The sequence below is a fragment of the Salmo trutta genome, unplaced genomic scaffold, assembly GCF_901001165.1.
Source record: "Salmo trutta unplaced genomic scaffold, fSalTru1.1, whole genome shotgun sequence".
Classification (NCBI taxonomy): domain Eukaryota; kingdom Metazoa; phylum Chordata; class Actinopteri; order Salmoniformes; family Salmonidae; genus Salmo; species Salmo trutta.
The window spans coordinates 305,445-322,000 of record NW_021822711.1 but is presented as its reverse complement, the minus strand read 5'-3'; the positions used below and the strand labels follow the sequence as shown (position 1 = coordinate 322,000).

General features: G+C 42.6%; 1 protein-coding gene across 2 annotated transcripts in view; it reads left to right on the top strand.

The window, feature by feature from the left end:
- Positions 1 to 291: 291 nt before the first annotated feature.
- Positions 292 to 16,556, top strand: part of LOC115183965 (NK-tumor recognition protein) — a gene marked incomplete at its 5' end in the record, with an annotated part of 68,958 nt that continues 52,693 nt past the window's right edge. For both annotated transcript variants that reach the window (XM_029744951.1, XM_029744950.1), the window contains 1 exon segment: positions 292 to 366. In XM_029744951.1, coding sequence (XP_029600811.1) covers positions 292 to 366 — 75 coding nt within the window.

The window sequence follows — 16,556 nt, the reverse complement described above, 5'->3', positions numbered from 1 at the left end:
CATGTTGTCGTCCAGAGTCAAATTTATTTATTTTCCAAGCTATAGCATATACACTATTTTACATACAGCAGGTTTTTAAAGGACCAAAGAGCGGTTTTATGTATTCATTTTTGCCAAAATCTTGCGATACTGGTATTGTCCCAGCCCTAGAGATAACTGCGGTGTTGAGATGATTGGTCAGGTGCCATACTGCCATTAGAAATATTTATTAGCTAGAGAGACCTGTCAGCCCAGGATATGTTTCAGATTGATTCCTCAGTCAGGCCTAACAAATTGTTTTGTTTGTTTCAGTTGGACGTATAGTCTATCAACTGTTCTCCGATGTCTGTCCCAAGACTAGCAAAAACTTCCTCAGTTTGTGCACTGGTGAGTATTGACCAGACACAGCAGGTCTGGATGTTTCATCCACAGAGCTGAGTTCCAACTCAATATTACATGAAGCCTATCTTAACCTCCATGTTTGAGATGTATGAAATGTACCTCGTCTATAATGAACATCCAGTTAGACATTACCTCCAATACCATGAAGACATCTCTTCCTGGAGGAAGAGCTGCTGCAGGATGTGGTGAAAGTACCATACAGTCTGTCCCTGTCTGAGATAGTGTTTCGGGATGAAGGCATACCAGTCTGAGTTACATGTATGATGTATGTACTAGGCATGTGTATTTTTCACTTATGTACCAGGCATGGCGTGTACAGTAGTGGTGTGAACATTTAAACAAAATGTAATTGTTATTGTTAAGAAAAAAACTAAGAACAGTGTCGTCGTCCCTCGGTGCAGAATTCACTAAACTACCACTAACAGATCCTGATCATCATTCCAAAAATTATACAAATAGGCCTACCTAACGCGACGACGCTATGGGCCTACCTAACGCGACGACGCTGTGGGCCTACCTAACGCGACGACGCTGTGGGCCTACCTAACGACGACGTGTCGTTTCCTTTAGTTTAGTCACATGATTTCTTAATTTGCAGTATGTTTGCCAATCAGTTGAGCTGCCAGACTTAATTGCCATACCTTTTGCCTCATACATTTTACATTTTAGTCATTTAGCAGACGTTCTTATCCAGAGCGACTTACAGTAGTGAATGCATACATTTCATAATTTTTTTTTTCTCCGTACTGGTCCCCTGTGGGAATCGAACCCACAACCCTGGCGTTGCAAACACCATGCTCATCTCTCTCAACCATACAATTCTTCAATTCCTCATCAATCCACGGGGATTTAAGTTTTTACAGTAATTTCCTTAATGATTGAGTGCTTATTAGTAACTGGTATAAGTAGTTTCATAAATGTGTCAAGTGCAGCGTCTGGTTGCTCCTCATTACACACCACAGACCAACAAATATTATTTACATCAACAACATATGAATCACTGCAAAACTTATTGTATGACCTCTTATACACTATATTAGGCCCAGCCTTTGGAATTTTGGTTTTCCAAGATATGGCTACTATATTGTGATCACTACATCCTATGGATTTGGATACTGCTCAGTTGGTAGAGGGATGAGCATGGTGTTTGCAACGCCAGGGTTGTGGGTTCGATTCCCAAGGGGTGCCAGTACGGAAAAAAAAAATGTATGAAATGTATGCATTCACTACTGTAAGTCGCTCTGGATAAGAGCGTCTGCTAAATGACTAAAATGTAAATGTAAGAAAATGCTCACCCAGAAGCTATGCGCCTAGTAGCCGGGGACTTTAATGCAGGCAAACTTAAATCAGTTTTACCAAATTTTTACCAGCTTGTCACATGTGCAACCACAGAGAAAAAAAATCCTAGACCACCTTTACACCACACACAGAGATGCATTCAAAACTCCCCTGCCCTCCATTTGGCAAATCTGACCATAATTATATCGGGAGACTAATCCGGACACTTATAAGAAATCCCGCTATGCCCTCAGACGAACCATCAAATAAGCAAAGCGTCAATACAGATTGAGGTTGAATCCTACTCCACCGGCTCTGACGCTCTTCGGATGTGGCAGGGCTTGAAAACTATTACGGACCACAAAGGGAAACCCGGATGCATGTTGCCCAGTGACGCGAGCCTACCAGACGGGCTAAAGGCCTTTTTTTATGCTCGCTTCAAGGCAAGCAACACTGAAGCATGCACGAGAGCACCAGCTGTTCTGGATGACTGTGTGATAACGCTCTCAGTAGCCGATGTGAACAAAACATTTAAACAGGTCAACATTCACAAATGTGTACTCAAGCCATGCGAGGACCAACTGTCAAGTGTCTTCACTGACATTTTCAACCTCTCCCTGACCGAGTCTGTAATACCTACATGTTTCAAGCAGACCACCATCGTCTCTGTTTCCAAGGAAGCGAAGGTAACCTGCCTAAATGATTACCGCCCCGTGGCACTCACGTCGGTAGCCATGAAGTGCTTTGAAAGGCTGGTCATGGCTCACATCAACAGCATCCTTCCGGACACCCTAGACCCACTCCAATTCGCATACCGCCCCAACAGATCCACAGATGACGCAATCTCCATTACATTCCACACTGCCCTTTTCCACCTGGCCAAAGGAACACCTATGTGAGAATGCTATTCATTGACTACAGCTCAGCATTCAACACCATAGTGCCCACGAAGCTCATCACTAAGCTAAGGACTCTGGGACTAAACACGTCCCTCTGCAACTGGATCCTGGACTTCCGGCCCCCCCCCAGGTGGTTTGAGTAGGCAACAACACGTCTGCCACGCTTATCCTTAACACTGGGGCCCCTCAGGGGTGTGTACTTAGTCCCCTCCTGTATTCCCTGTTCACCCACGACTGCGTGGCCAGGCACGACTCCAACACCATTAAGTTTGCTGACGATACAACAGTGGTAGGCCTGATCACCGACAATGATGAGACAGCCTATTGGGAGGAGGTCAGAGAACTGGCAATTTGGTGCCAGGACAACGTCTCCCTCAATGTGAGCAAGACAAAGTAGCTGATCGTTGACTGCAGGAAAAGGCGGGCCGAACAGGCCCCCATTAACATCGACTGGGACTGTAGTGGAGCGGGTCGAGAGTTTCAAGTTCCTTGGTGTCCACATCATCAACGAACTCTCGTGGTCCAAACATACCAAGACAGTCGTGAAGAGGGCACAACAAAGCCTTTTTTCCCCCTCAGGAGACTGAAAATATGTGTCATGGGTCCCCAGATCCTCAATAGGTTCTCCAGCTGCACCATCAAGAGCATCCTGACCAGTTGTATCCCCGCCTGGTATGGTAACTGCTCGACATCTGACCGTAAGGCGCTACAGAGGGTAGTGCGATCGGCCCAGTACGTCACTGCAGCCAAGTTCCCTGCCATCCAGGACCTATACAATAGGCGGTGTCAGGGGAAAGCCCATAAAATTGTCAGACTCCAGTCACCCAAGTTATAGATGGTTTTCTCTGCTACCGCACGGCATGCGGTACCAGAGCGCCAAGTCTAGGACCAAAAGGCTCTTAAATAGCTTCTACCCCCAAGCCATAAGACTACTGAACAATAAATAAAATCGTCAACGGACAATTTACATTGACCTCCCCCCCCGTACACTAATGCTACTCTCTGTTTGTTACTTATGCATAGTCACTTCGCCCCACCTACATGTACAGATTAGTCTTCACGGTAAAGTGTATTCGGAGCATGTGACAGTTTGATTTGAACTCGTATAGCATAGAGGCCTGGGCTATTGGCTATGTCAGATACGCTTCTTTCTTTGCGTGGGGAAAAAACACATTTCATGCAGTTCTACTACACTTCATATGACTGGAGACATTCAAAAAAAAAAAAAATAGGCTAAATGACAGGGTACCCTACTCTGCTGACACAGATCAATAAGCATACTCATCTGCGCTCCTTGCCTGCCGCTAGGTCGTCAGACTCAGCTGCTAGCCCCCCTCAACCTGCTAGGAGGCAGATCACCCGGGAGAGGCCCTGTCATTTACCCAGTAAACCCATCTGTAGTCCTTCCGTTCTCGTGGTGGGTTCATCCATGGTCCGAAACGTTTCCATCCTGAAAGCTGAGACCTTCTGCTACCCTGGCGCTAGGATCCCTGACCTAAATTCCATGCTACCACTACTTATTAGCAAGCACTCCGCCGCTTCAACTGTCATTGTCCATGTTGGGTTTAATGACATTAAACTCCAGCAGTCAGAGAAATTGAGAGACGATTTTAAAACATTGATAAATACGCTGCTGGAATCTGGGAAGCAGTGCGTTGTTTCCGGTCCATTTCCATCCCCACGCTACACGGATATGGTTTTTAGTCGTATACGCCAATTACACACCTGGCTTAAGGGATACTGCTGCACGATGGGAATTCCATTTGTGGATAACTTTGCAGCTTTTACAGACCGACCAGGTCTATTTCTTCGGGACAATTTACATCTTAACAGGTATGGCTCCAGCATCCTCTCCACCAACATGTCTCTTACTCTTGCCTCATGTAGAGCCTTTGATACCTGACGTTGTGTATTTTCGGGGGTTGACTTTTGGGATTGTACGCTCCCCTATCAGACTACGTTCAATGCTCCTCTCCCAGTTTCATTAATTAGTCCCTCAATTGCAAATATGGAACAAACTACAGTTAACAACCTTTCTGCAATTCCTAGATTATTGTCCATTCACCGTATTGCGAATACTACTCACATGCAGAGAGGTATTGTTAGTAGTAATCTTGTCTCCATAAAATTGAGCTCTGTCAATAGCTCGAAAATGGTTTATTGCTCATCCAGTGCAGCTTCAGGTGCTACCTTGGATACTCCATCTGATATGAATTCCTGTAGCAATGGCATTGGAATAATTCATTTGAATGCTAGAAGCCTGATACAAAAGTTGGACTTTATTGAAATTTTGGTCTCACAATCAAATGTTGACGTATCGGTTGTATCTGAATCGTGGCTGTGTGATTCTGTGCCTGATTCAGATGTTCAGTTGATTGGGTACAATATTTATAGAGCTGATAGAGTTGGTAGAGGTGGTGGTATCGCGATTTATGGAAAATGCTGCCTAAATGTTTCTGTGTCCATATCAACCTCTGTCCCAAAGCAATATGAATGTCTAGTTTTAAATTTGGTACTTGGTAATAATGCTCGTTTAACTCTAGGAGGGGTATATCGCCCCCCCCCCCCCCCAGCTCCTCCTTGTACTCTATGCAAATTATCTGATATACTGTCTAATTATGCAAACTCTGAAATTACTGATTTTGGGAGATTTTAACCTGGATTGGCTTTCACCAGTATCCGATAAATTAAAAGACATTTGTACTGAGCTAAATCTAACTCAGCTGATAACTAAACCAACCCGTCCCAACTTTAAGAACCCAGTAAAATCTACTCTACTAGACATTATTCTAACAAATATCCCCCATAAATACACAGCCAGTGGGGTTTTTGCAAATGATATCAGTGACCACTGCCCTATTGCTTGTATTAGAGATACCAGGCTGAAACACTCTGATCCCTGTATAATCTCTAAGAGAAATTATAAACATTTCTCACAGCAAGCTTTTACCCTTAACTTATATCACTCTGAGTTTTTATCCACTTGCTGCTTTCTGGACCCGGTTTTAGCCCTTGCTTTTTTCTCTTCTATTGTTACCTCTATGTCTGATAAACATGCCCCGCTTAAGAATCACAGAGTAAGAAACCGAACCAGTTCTTGGTTCTCTCCTGAATTGTCAGGTCTTTTCCTGCAAAAGAATCGGGCCTGGGCCTTGGCGAGGAAAATGGGTACTCCAGATGATTGGCTGTTTTTTAGGCAATTGAGAAATAAATGTACTGCAGCTGTCAAAAAGGCAAAATCAAATTACTTCCTTAATGCTATGACAGATTCTGCAGGAGATCCTGCAAAATTCTGGAAAACCGTTAATTCACTGAAACGGGGGAATTCTGCTGTTTCTCTTCCTAAGCAAATTACCTCAGATTCCTGTATCCTAAGTGAAAAAAATGATATTTGTGATGCTTTTAATAAGCATTTCATCTCTGCTGGTTTTTTATTTGAAAGGAAAAGTGGCCATTGTGGCACTGGCCAGTTAGTTGATTTTTCGTCTTGCTTTTCAACCGTTACTCTGAAAATGGTAACCCTGTTTTTAGTTTCCAGAAAATAACCGAAGCAGAGGTTCTAGCTGCCCTGTGTGCCATTGATACTAAGAAATCCTTAGGCGCTGACAATTTAGACCCGTTCTTACTTAAGTGTGCTGCACCTATCATTGCTGGTTCAGTGACACACATTTTTAATCTAACATTAAGCACAGGAATTATCCCTAAGGTGTGGAAAGCAGCTTTTGTTCTGCCATTACATAAGGGAGGTGACGGTAGTGATTTGGATAACTATCGACCCATCTCTAGGCTCCCTTGTCTGGCAAAGATCCTAGAATCTATAGTCAACAAACAGTTACAGTCTTTTCTTTCTGCTAACAGTATTCTTAGCACCAATCAATCTGGTTTTAGATCTAAACACAGTACCACATCGGCCACTATGCTTGTTGTAAATGATATTGCAAATGCCTTAGATGATAGAAAGCACTGTGCTGCGTTGTTTGTAGATTTGTCAAAAGCTTTTGACACTGTAGACCATGCTATCCTTTTGAGTAAGCTGTCATCTATAGGAGTGGGCACGGATGCCTGCCGATGGTTTTATGACTATCTTAAAGATAGAACTCAGGCCGTCATGGTCGACGGGGTCAAGTCTGACTCCTTACAGTTACTTAAAGGGGTCCCTCAGGGTTCAATAATTGGCCCACTATTGTTCTCACTTTATATAAACAACATTGGTGATGATGTCAGATATTGTAAATTCCATTTATATGCAGATGACACAGTGATGTACTCTATTGCTCCAACAGCGGACCAAGCTTTAATGCAGTTGGAGTCTGATTTTAGGATACTACAGGGGTCTCTTTTACAGCTTAAACTTGTTTTAAACGCTAAGGAAACAAATGTCATGTTTTTTTCTAGGTCTAAACTCTGTTAGAAACACTTTTGTAATCACTAGCTTGGATGGTACTCAAATCAAACAGGTCTCTGCATATAAATATTTAGGGGTATGGTTAGATGATAGGCTTTCTTTTAAAAAACATGTTACTGAATTGGGAAAAAAGCTCAAATTCAAGATAGGGTTCCTTTACAGAAACAGGGCTTGTCTGTCCTTTGTAAATAGAAAACAAATTGTGCAGGCTACTTTTATGTCCGTTTTAGATTATGGTGATATTATCTATATGCATGCATCGGCAAACACATTAAAACCACTGGATGCTATTTACCATTGTGCACTCAGGTTTATCACGGGTGATAGTTACAAAACTCATCACTGTATCCTATATCAACATGTGGGTTGGGCCTCTCTATCTGTGAGGCGAGAGCAACATGCTCTCTTGTTTATTTATAAAGCGCTTCTTTTAAAACTACCTCCATATATATCATCATTAATTTCCACTAGATATACAAATTTTAAAACCAGATCACAGATGTGGATTACATTAGAGACTCCTGCGGTCTCCACAGAGTTGGGTAGGACTGCCTTTAGTTCCTTTGCGCCTTATTTATGGAACAAACTGCAGATCCAACTTAAGTTAGACACTCTGGTGTCCCTTGCCCATTTTAAAAATGTTATGGAGGATCAATATGATGTTATCTGTGATTGTTTCTGTTGAATTGTGTCTTTGTTTTGTATGTTTGAAATGTTCTTATCTGTATGCCTAAAACTGTATATGTCAACATGTTTACACAGGGCACAGCCGTAAAAGAGATCCAGGTCTCAGTCTGTTTTCCCTGTTAAAATAAAGAAAAGAAAAAAAAAGAAGCACGGTGGCTAGGAAAAACTCCCTAGGAAAAACTCCCTAGAAAGGCCAAAAACCTAGGAAGAAACCTAGAGAGGAACCAGGCTATGAGGGGTGGCCAGTCCTCTTCTGGCTGTGCCGGGTGGATATTATAACAGAACATGGTCAAGATGTTAAAATGTTCATAATTGACCAGCATGGTCAAATAATAATAATCATAGTAGTTGTCGAGGGTGCAACAAGCACGTCCGGTGAACAGGTCAGGGTTCCGTAGCCGCAGGCAGAACAGTTGAAACTGGAGCAGCAGCATGGCCAGGTGGACTGGGGACAGCAAGGAGTCATCATGCCAGGTAGTCCCGAGGCATGGTCCTAGGGCTCAGGTCCTCCGAGAGAAAGAAAGAAAGAGAGAAAGAGAGAATTAGAGAGAGCATATTTAAATTCACACAGGACACCGGATAAGACAAGAGAATACTCCAGATGTAACAGACTGACCCTAGCCCCCCGACACATAAACTACTGCAGCATAAATACTGGAGGCTGAGACAGGAGGGATCAGAAGACACTGTGATTGAGTGATTGTCTGATTTGGAAAAAAGAAAAAGATCAGTAGAAGTGGAGATAACGAAAGTCTGCATCAGACAGGAGAAGAGAATTGGATCTCCAGAGAGGAGCGCGGGTTTGTCCTGATAGGGCTATGTCGTGGGCTAAAGGTCCATGGTCAGAAATTACAATGGGTAAATATTCAGAAGAGTTGACATTTGTAAGTAACTTATGATCAATAAAAAATGGTCAATATGAGAAAACGAATACTCTCTTGCTTGGGGAATCTGAAATCTACAGGGATCTGTACACCCATTCTGAGCCATAACATCTGAGAAGGACTTTGACATAGCAGAAGGAGACATTGTTCTGGGGTTGGAGCGGTCTGAAGCCGGGCTAATAAACACAATTCAGATCCCTGCCAAATAGCAAAAGATGGGTGTTCAGAGAAGGGATTTTCCCCCAGAACTCCATTGGCAAATTCAACATCAAAATTGGGCGCATATACATTGACCAATAGTACAGGTGTGTTCCAAATGGTGCCAGTTGTGATTAAGAGTCTCCCATTACTGTCTGAAATAACATCAGTAGTAGAGAAATGTATTATTTTACTAACCAAAAGTGCAACCCCTCTGGCTTTGGAGTTAAGGTCTGAATGGAAAACCTGACTAAACCTGGAGTTTTGTAGCCTTGAGTGATCTTTAATGCGTAAATGGGTCTCTTGTAAAAATGACCTTATCTGCTTTTAGCTTTTTCAAATGGGAGAAGACCCTAGACCTCTTGACAGGATTGTTCATTGTGAATTCCAAGATAAAAGCTTAATAGGATTAGGCCTACCTATTCCCATATTACTGTTATTAGTGTTGCTAGCCATCTAAAAATTGAAAGGAAAAAGCTGTGAAAACAGACCAAGCGTTTGTTAAGATAACAGAGAACTGATGAAGAAAACAAATAGGACCAAAAAAGGTCTCTCCCAAACCCAAAGTCTCCTTCCCCAGTGAATGGAGACAGCAGGTTGAAGTTTGCGAAGCTTCGATGCATATAAACAGAACCTTCCTATTCTAAATACATTTGAAAAGGCTTTCACAAAATGGTAAAGTAAGTCAACAGATAACAAAGACAGAGAACCCCGTAACAGTAAAACGGAGCTGTCCTGACTCAGGGAGTCTCCAATCAGTGTCTGTACATGTACGAGTGATCAATAGGGCGTAATAAAGTGGTGAAAAGTCCTTCAGTCAGTATCAAGATGTAAAATCAAATAAAGGAAAGCTCTGCAAAAGCCTGGAATTGTAGCCATGCATTACTATGCCAGCCATCCAGCCAAATAAAAAGCACCTCCCAAAAGTGTAGCTTAAATAACAACCACACAAGACAGTATTAGTCATATCAGAGTTCAATAACGTCAGGGTTTCTGCCTGGTAGAAAAGGAATGGCAACATGGGGGGGAAGGCTCTGTCGTTTAAGTCAAAACATGCCTTCGACTTAGAGGGTAGGCTAGGCTATGCATGCTACCTGGCAAAAGAGTAGGTCATAGATCCAAGATAAGGCTCAGAAGGGACTGTTAAACCACTGCTGGGCGTCCTCGTGGGAGTCGAACCGTAGCTTCCACCCAGCATGTTCAATGTGGAGACGAGCGAGGTGAGAATTTCACATTTTTTCTCATGAAGGTTGTGTTTCACATCGAGAAATGTAGGTCTTTTCTTGGCGACATTTGAGCTAAGGTCAGGAAAGATTAACACCTTGCGTCTGCAGAAGTGTAGCTGGTCTCTGCCCTGCCTCTGGAGGATGTGCTCCTTGTCACGGTAGTAGTGAAAACGGACGATAAACGCTCTAGGCTTGGAGTTGTCATCTCTGCCCGCTGGGGAGGGGCCAATGTGGTGGGCTCTATCCAGCTTCGCGGGTGATGGAACGATGGCCGGACCCAGCACCTCCACAAAGAATTCTGACATGAACTTAACCGAGTCCACCCCTTCACGGTTCTCTGGTATACCAACGAAACGGCGAGAATGGGATTCCAGGTCATTGGTCTTGTCAATCAGCTTTTGGTTTTTGGAGCTCAGACGGGTAACTGTTTTCTCAAGGGCTACTATGCCGTCACACAGGTCATGTTCAAAGCCATCAATTCGGCGGCCTTGTTCATCTGCAGGACGGCGGAGAAGGGGGCCAGAGCAGCATCGATGGCAGTTTTGAGCTGAGTGGCAATGGTAGCTTTAATTTCCAAGACCAGAACCGTATGGAGGTTCTGAAGATCAGTGGGGAGTGTGACCGCATGAGACACTAACGGTTGGACTGGAGTCGGCACCATTACCATTCACGTTTGCCATCGCGGTTGAAACGTTACAGGTCTTCTGCTTCTCAGCTTCTTCTCCATTCACATGCTGAACCAGAAACATTTTTCCCTATTTTAATCAACCAGTCCATTTTCAATTTGTGATAAAGCTGTCGGGATTTGGCAAAGAATGTACACTAAGTATGTGGACATCTGCTTGTCTCATTCCAAAATCATAGACATTAATATGGAGTTGGTCCCCTCTTTGCTGCTATAACAGCCTCCACTCTTCTGGAAAGGCATTCCACTAGATGTTGGAACATTACTATGGGGACTTGCTTCCATTCAACCACGAGCATTAGTGAGGTCGGCATTGATGTTGGGCGATTAGGTCTGGCTTAGAGCTGGGCGATATGGCCTAAAAATCATGTCTATTTTTTTCAAACTTATGTGCGATTCTACAACTTGATTGGAGTCCGCCTGTGAGAAATTCAATTGATTGGACATGGTTTGGAAAGGCACACACCTGTCTATAAATGTGTTGCTGCACAGCTATTTTCAGGTCTCTCCAGAGATGTTCGATCAGGTTGAAGTCCGGACTCTGGCTGGGAAAAGTCTCGGTGTTTCCAAATGTATTCCATTTAAGAATGGAGGCCACTGTGTTCTTGGGGACCTTCAATGCTGCAGACATTTTTTGGTCCCTTCCCCAGATCTGTGCCTCGACACAATCCTGTCTCGGCGCTCTACGGACAATTCCTTCGACCTCATGGCTTGGTTTATGCTCTGACATGCACTGTCAACTGTGGGACCTTATATAGACAGGTGTGCCTTTCCAAATCATGTCCAATCAATTGAATTTACCACAGGTCAACTCCAATCAAGTTGTAGAATCGCAAATAAGTTTGAAAAAAATAGACATGATTTTTAGGCCATATTGCCCAGCTCTAAGCCAGACCTAATCGCCCAACATCAATGCCGACCTCACTAATGCTCGTGGTTGAAACATCTCAAGGATGATCAATGGAAACAGGATGCACCTGAGCTCAATTTCGAGTCTCATAACGAAGGGTCTGAATACTTTTTGAAATTATATATTTGCAAACATTTCTAAAAACCTGTTTTCACTTTTATCATTAAGCTATTGTGTGTAGATTGATGAGGAAAAAATTATTTTATGCATTCTAGAATAAGGCTGTAATGTAACAAAATGTGTAAAAAGTGAAGGGTTCTGAATCCTTAACGAATGCACTGCGTGTTAAATGTAAAATAATATATATTTTAAAAACATTTTTTTTTTACACATACACCGGAAATGTGTTGTTTACAGGGTCAGCCATAAAAGTACGGCTCTAACCACTAGGCTTCCTCCCGCCCTCAGTATGCGATACATACTGGACCGTTGGAGTGGTTGTAAGTGTACTAGAGGCTGGTTTCTGACTGCCTTCAGATGGTGTTAATGAGCAAGTTAAACCACATGAGAAACTTTCAGAAACCTGATGACTGTTCAGATAATAACATGTTGTCTGGAGGCTGGAGACAGGATTTTGAACCACAGTGGGTCTCTGTCCCTCTGGCAAGCTGGGGAGGTGTTAGGATGGGAAATTAGAGTATTTATGAGGAGAGGAGAAGGGGTAAAAGGGAGGGCTGTGCTTTTGGACAGTTTTCCGACGCTCACACATTTCTCTCCAGTAGTTCAAGTGGTGTTTCAGGGGTTTCGGTTTCCTTTAAATCCCAATAAGAGACACCGGGACAGGCTTCCAGAGAGACAAAGCATGCTGACGGGGACAGGTGTGGGCGGAGGTGATAGGGGAGGAAGGGGGCGAGGTGGTGTAGCCGGTCTCGGTAGTCTCCATGTCGGTCTGTCCTTGCCTGTGTATTTGTATTGTATTTATTATGGATCCCCATTAGTTCCTGCCAAGGCAGCAACTACTCTTCCTGGGGTCCAGCAAAATTAAGGCAGTTTATACAATTTTAAAACATTACAATACATTCACAGATTTCACAACACACTGTGCGCCCTCAGGGCCCTACTCCACCACTACCACAAATCTACAGTACTAAATCCATGTGTATGTATAGTGCGTGTGTGTGCCTGCCAATGTTTGTGTTGCTTCACAGTCCCCGCTGTTCCATAAGGTGTTTTTTAAATCTGATTCTACTGCTGCATCAGTTACCTGATGTGGAATAGAGTTCCATGTAGTCATGGTTCTATGTAGTACTGTGCTCCTCCCATAGTCTGTTCTGGACTTGGGGACTGTGAAGAGTCCTCTGGTGGCATGTCTTGTGGGGTATGGATGGGTGTCTGAGCCTTGTACCAGTAGTTTAAACAGATCTCTGGTGGCATGTCTTGTGGGGTATGCATGGGTGTCCAAGCTGTGTGCCAGTAGTTTAGACAGACAGCTCTGCATTCAACATGTCAATACCTCTCACCAATACAAGTAGTGATGAAGTCAAATCTCTCTTCCACTTTGAGCCTGGAGAGACATGCATATTATTAATGACATGCATATTGACATGCATATTATTAATATTAGCTCTCTGTTCTTCCAAGGGCCAGCCGTGCTGCCCTGTTCTGAGCCAATTACAATTTTCCTTTTTTGTGGCACCTGACCACACGACAGAACAGTAGTCAAAGTGCGACAAAACTAGGGCCTGTAGGACCTGCCTTGTTGATAGTGTTCTTAAGAAGGCAGAGCATCACTTTATTATAGACTTCTCCCCATCTTAGCTACTACTGCATAAATACGTTTTGACCATGAGTTTGCAATCTTGGGTTACTCCAAGCAGTTTAGTCACCTCAACTTGCTCAATTTCCACATTATTTATTACGAGATTTAGTTGAGGTTTAGTGAGTGTTTTGTTCCAAATACAATGCTTTTAGTTTTAGAAATATTTATGACTAACTTATTCCTTGCCACCCACTCTGAAACTAACTGCAGCTCTTTGTTGAGTGTTGCAGTCATGTCAGTCGCTGTATTAGCTGACGTGGATATTGTCATCCGCATACATAGACACAGTCAGTGGCATGTCATTAGTAAAAATTGAGAAAAGCAAAGGGCCTAAACACCTACCCTGGGGAATTCCTGATACTAAGTGGATTATATTTGAGAGGCTTCCATTAAAGAGCACTCTGTTCTGTTAGACAAGTAACTCTTTATCCACATTATAGCAGGGGGTGTAAAGCCATAACACACAAGTTTTTCCAGCAGCAGACTATGATCGATAATGTCGAAAGCTGCACTGAAGTCTAACAAGACAGCCCCCACAATCTTTTTATCATCAATTTCTCTCAGCCAATCACCAGTCATTTGTGTAAGTGCTGTGCTTGTTGAGTGTCCTTCCCTATAAGCATGCTGAAATTCTGTTGTCAATTTGTTTACTGTGAAAAATCATTGTATCTGGTCAAACAATTTTTTTTCTAGAAGTTTACTAAGGTTTGGTAACAGGCTGATTGGTCGGCTATTTGAGCCAGTAAAGGGGGCTTACTTTTCTTGGGTAATGGAATGACTTTAGCTTCCCTCCAGGCCTGAGGGCACACACTTTCTAGTAGGCTTAAATTGAAAATATGCCAAATAGGAGTGGCAATATCATCTGCTATTATCCTCAGTAATTTTCCATCCAAGTTGTCAGACCCCGGTGGCTTGTCATTGTTGATAGACAATAAATGTTTCACCTCTTCCACACTGACTTTACGGAATTCAAAAGTACAATTCTTGTCTTTCATAATTTGGTCAGTTATACTTGGATGTGTAGTGTCAGCATTTGTTGCTGGCATGTCATCCCTAAGTTTGCTTATCTTGCCAATGAAAAAGTCATTAAAGTAGTTGGTAATATCAGTGGGTTTAGTGATGAATGAGCATCTGATTTAAATTAATGAAGGAGCCGAGTTGGCTTTTTTCACAACGTGTCATTGAATTTGGTGCCCCAAAGCTTTTTACTGTCATTCTTTATATAATTTATCTTTGTTTCATAGTGTCGTTTCCTTTTATTTAGTTTAGTCACATGATTTCTTAATTTGCAGTATGTTTGCCAATCAGTTGAGCTGCCAGACTTAATTGCCATACCTTTTGCCTCATACATTTTACATTTACATTTTAGTCATTTAGCAGACGCTCTTATCCAGGGCGACTTACAGTAGTGAATGCATACATTTCATACATTTTTTTTCTCCGTACTGGTCCCCCGTGGGAATCGAACCCACAACCCTGGCGTTGCAAACACCATGCTCATCCCTCTCAACCATACAATTCTTCAATTCCTCATCAATCCATGGGAATTTAAGTTTTTACAGTAATTTTCTTAATGGGTGCTTATTAGTAACTGGAATAAGTAGTTTCATAAATGTGTCAAGTGCAGCGTCTGGTTGCTCCTCATTACACACCACGGACCAGCAAATATTCTTTACATCAACAACATATGAATCACTGCAAAACTTATTGTATGACCTCTTATACACTATATTAGGCCCAGCCTTTGGAACTTTGGTTTTCCTAGATATGGCTACTATATTGTGATCACTACATTCTATGGATTTGGATACTGCTTAGTAGCAAATATCTGCAGCATTAGTAAAGATGTGACCAATACATGTTGATTTAATTCCTGTGCTGTTTGTAACTACCCTGGTAGGTTGACTGATAACCTGAACAAGGTTGCAGGCACTGGTTACAGTTTGACGTTTTTCCCTGAGTGGGCAGCTTGATGATAGCCAGTCAATATTTAAATCGCCCAGAAAATATACTTCTCTGTTGATATCACATACATGATCAAGCATTTCTCACACGTTATCCAGATACTGACTGTTAGCACTTGGTGGTCTATAGCAGCTTCCCTCCAGAATGGGCTTTAGGTGAGGCAGATGAACCTGTAGCCATATTACTTCAACAGTATTTAACATGAGATCCTCTCTAATCTTTACAGGAATGTGGTTCTGAATATAAACAGCACTGCCTCCGTTGGCATTTCTGTCTTTTCTGTAGATGTTCTAACCTTGTATTGCTACCATTGTATCATCAAAGGTATTATCTAAGTGAGTTTCAGAGATAGTCAGAATATGAATGTCATCTGTTACAAGCAAGTTATTGACTTCATTGACCTTGTTTCTCAGGCTGCATATGTTAATATGGGTTATTTTTTAGCACTTTTCTGGGTTGTTGATTGTTTTTAATGCTTTACTGGGAAGCTTATCAGAGGTAGACTTACTCATGGTATTCAAATCAATTTTATTTGTCACATACACATGGTTAGCAGATGTTAATGCGAGTGTAGCGAAATGCTTGTGCTTCTAGTTCCGACCAGTAATCTAACCTAACAACTACCTCATATACACAAGTGGAGCTGATAGTGCAGGGTGAGCTGCATAAAGTGGTCTTCCTACTATTGTATACCGCCTCTGTGCTAACCGTGTAACTCTGGGTTACAGGCTCATGATTACTGTTTACAGTAGCTGTAGGATAAACAGATGTATTAGGGGCACATAAATTAAATTACTTTGTTTGCCAATCCCCCTTCCTAAATATGAGTGATATTTAGGAAGGGGGATCGACACCCCCTCACATCCCAATCCATCTCTCTTCTCTTGAAGACAACTGTTAATTCACGTAGACTTGAGTGTTCCTTCCATGTGTTATGTGCATTAGAGACTCACAACAAAAAAGTGACCTAGCCAGTGGTCACAGTTCTAATCCCTACATTCTCTTTTCCCTCCGTCTCGATCTGTCCGCTCCCTTTACACACGTGCTGCGCACCCAATCTCCCATTAGGCCTGCGGAAATGACTGCCTATAGAAACATCTGAGTCGATACACTGTAGACAAGCTACGCTAGTATGTGGACACCCCTTCAAAATGAGTGGATTCAGCTATTTCAGCCACACCCGTTGCTGACAGGTGTATACAATTGAGCATACAGCAATTCAATCTCCATAGGCAAACATTGGTAGTAGAATGGCCTTACTGAAGAGCTCAGTGACTTT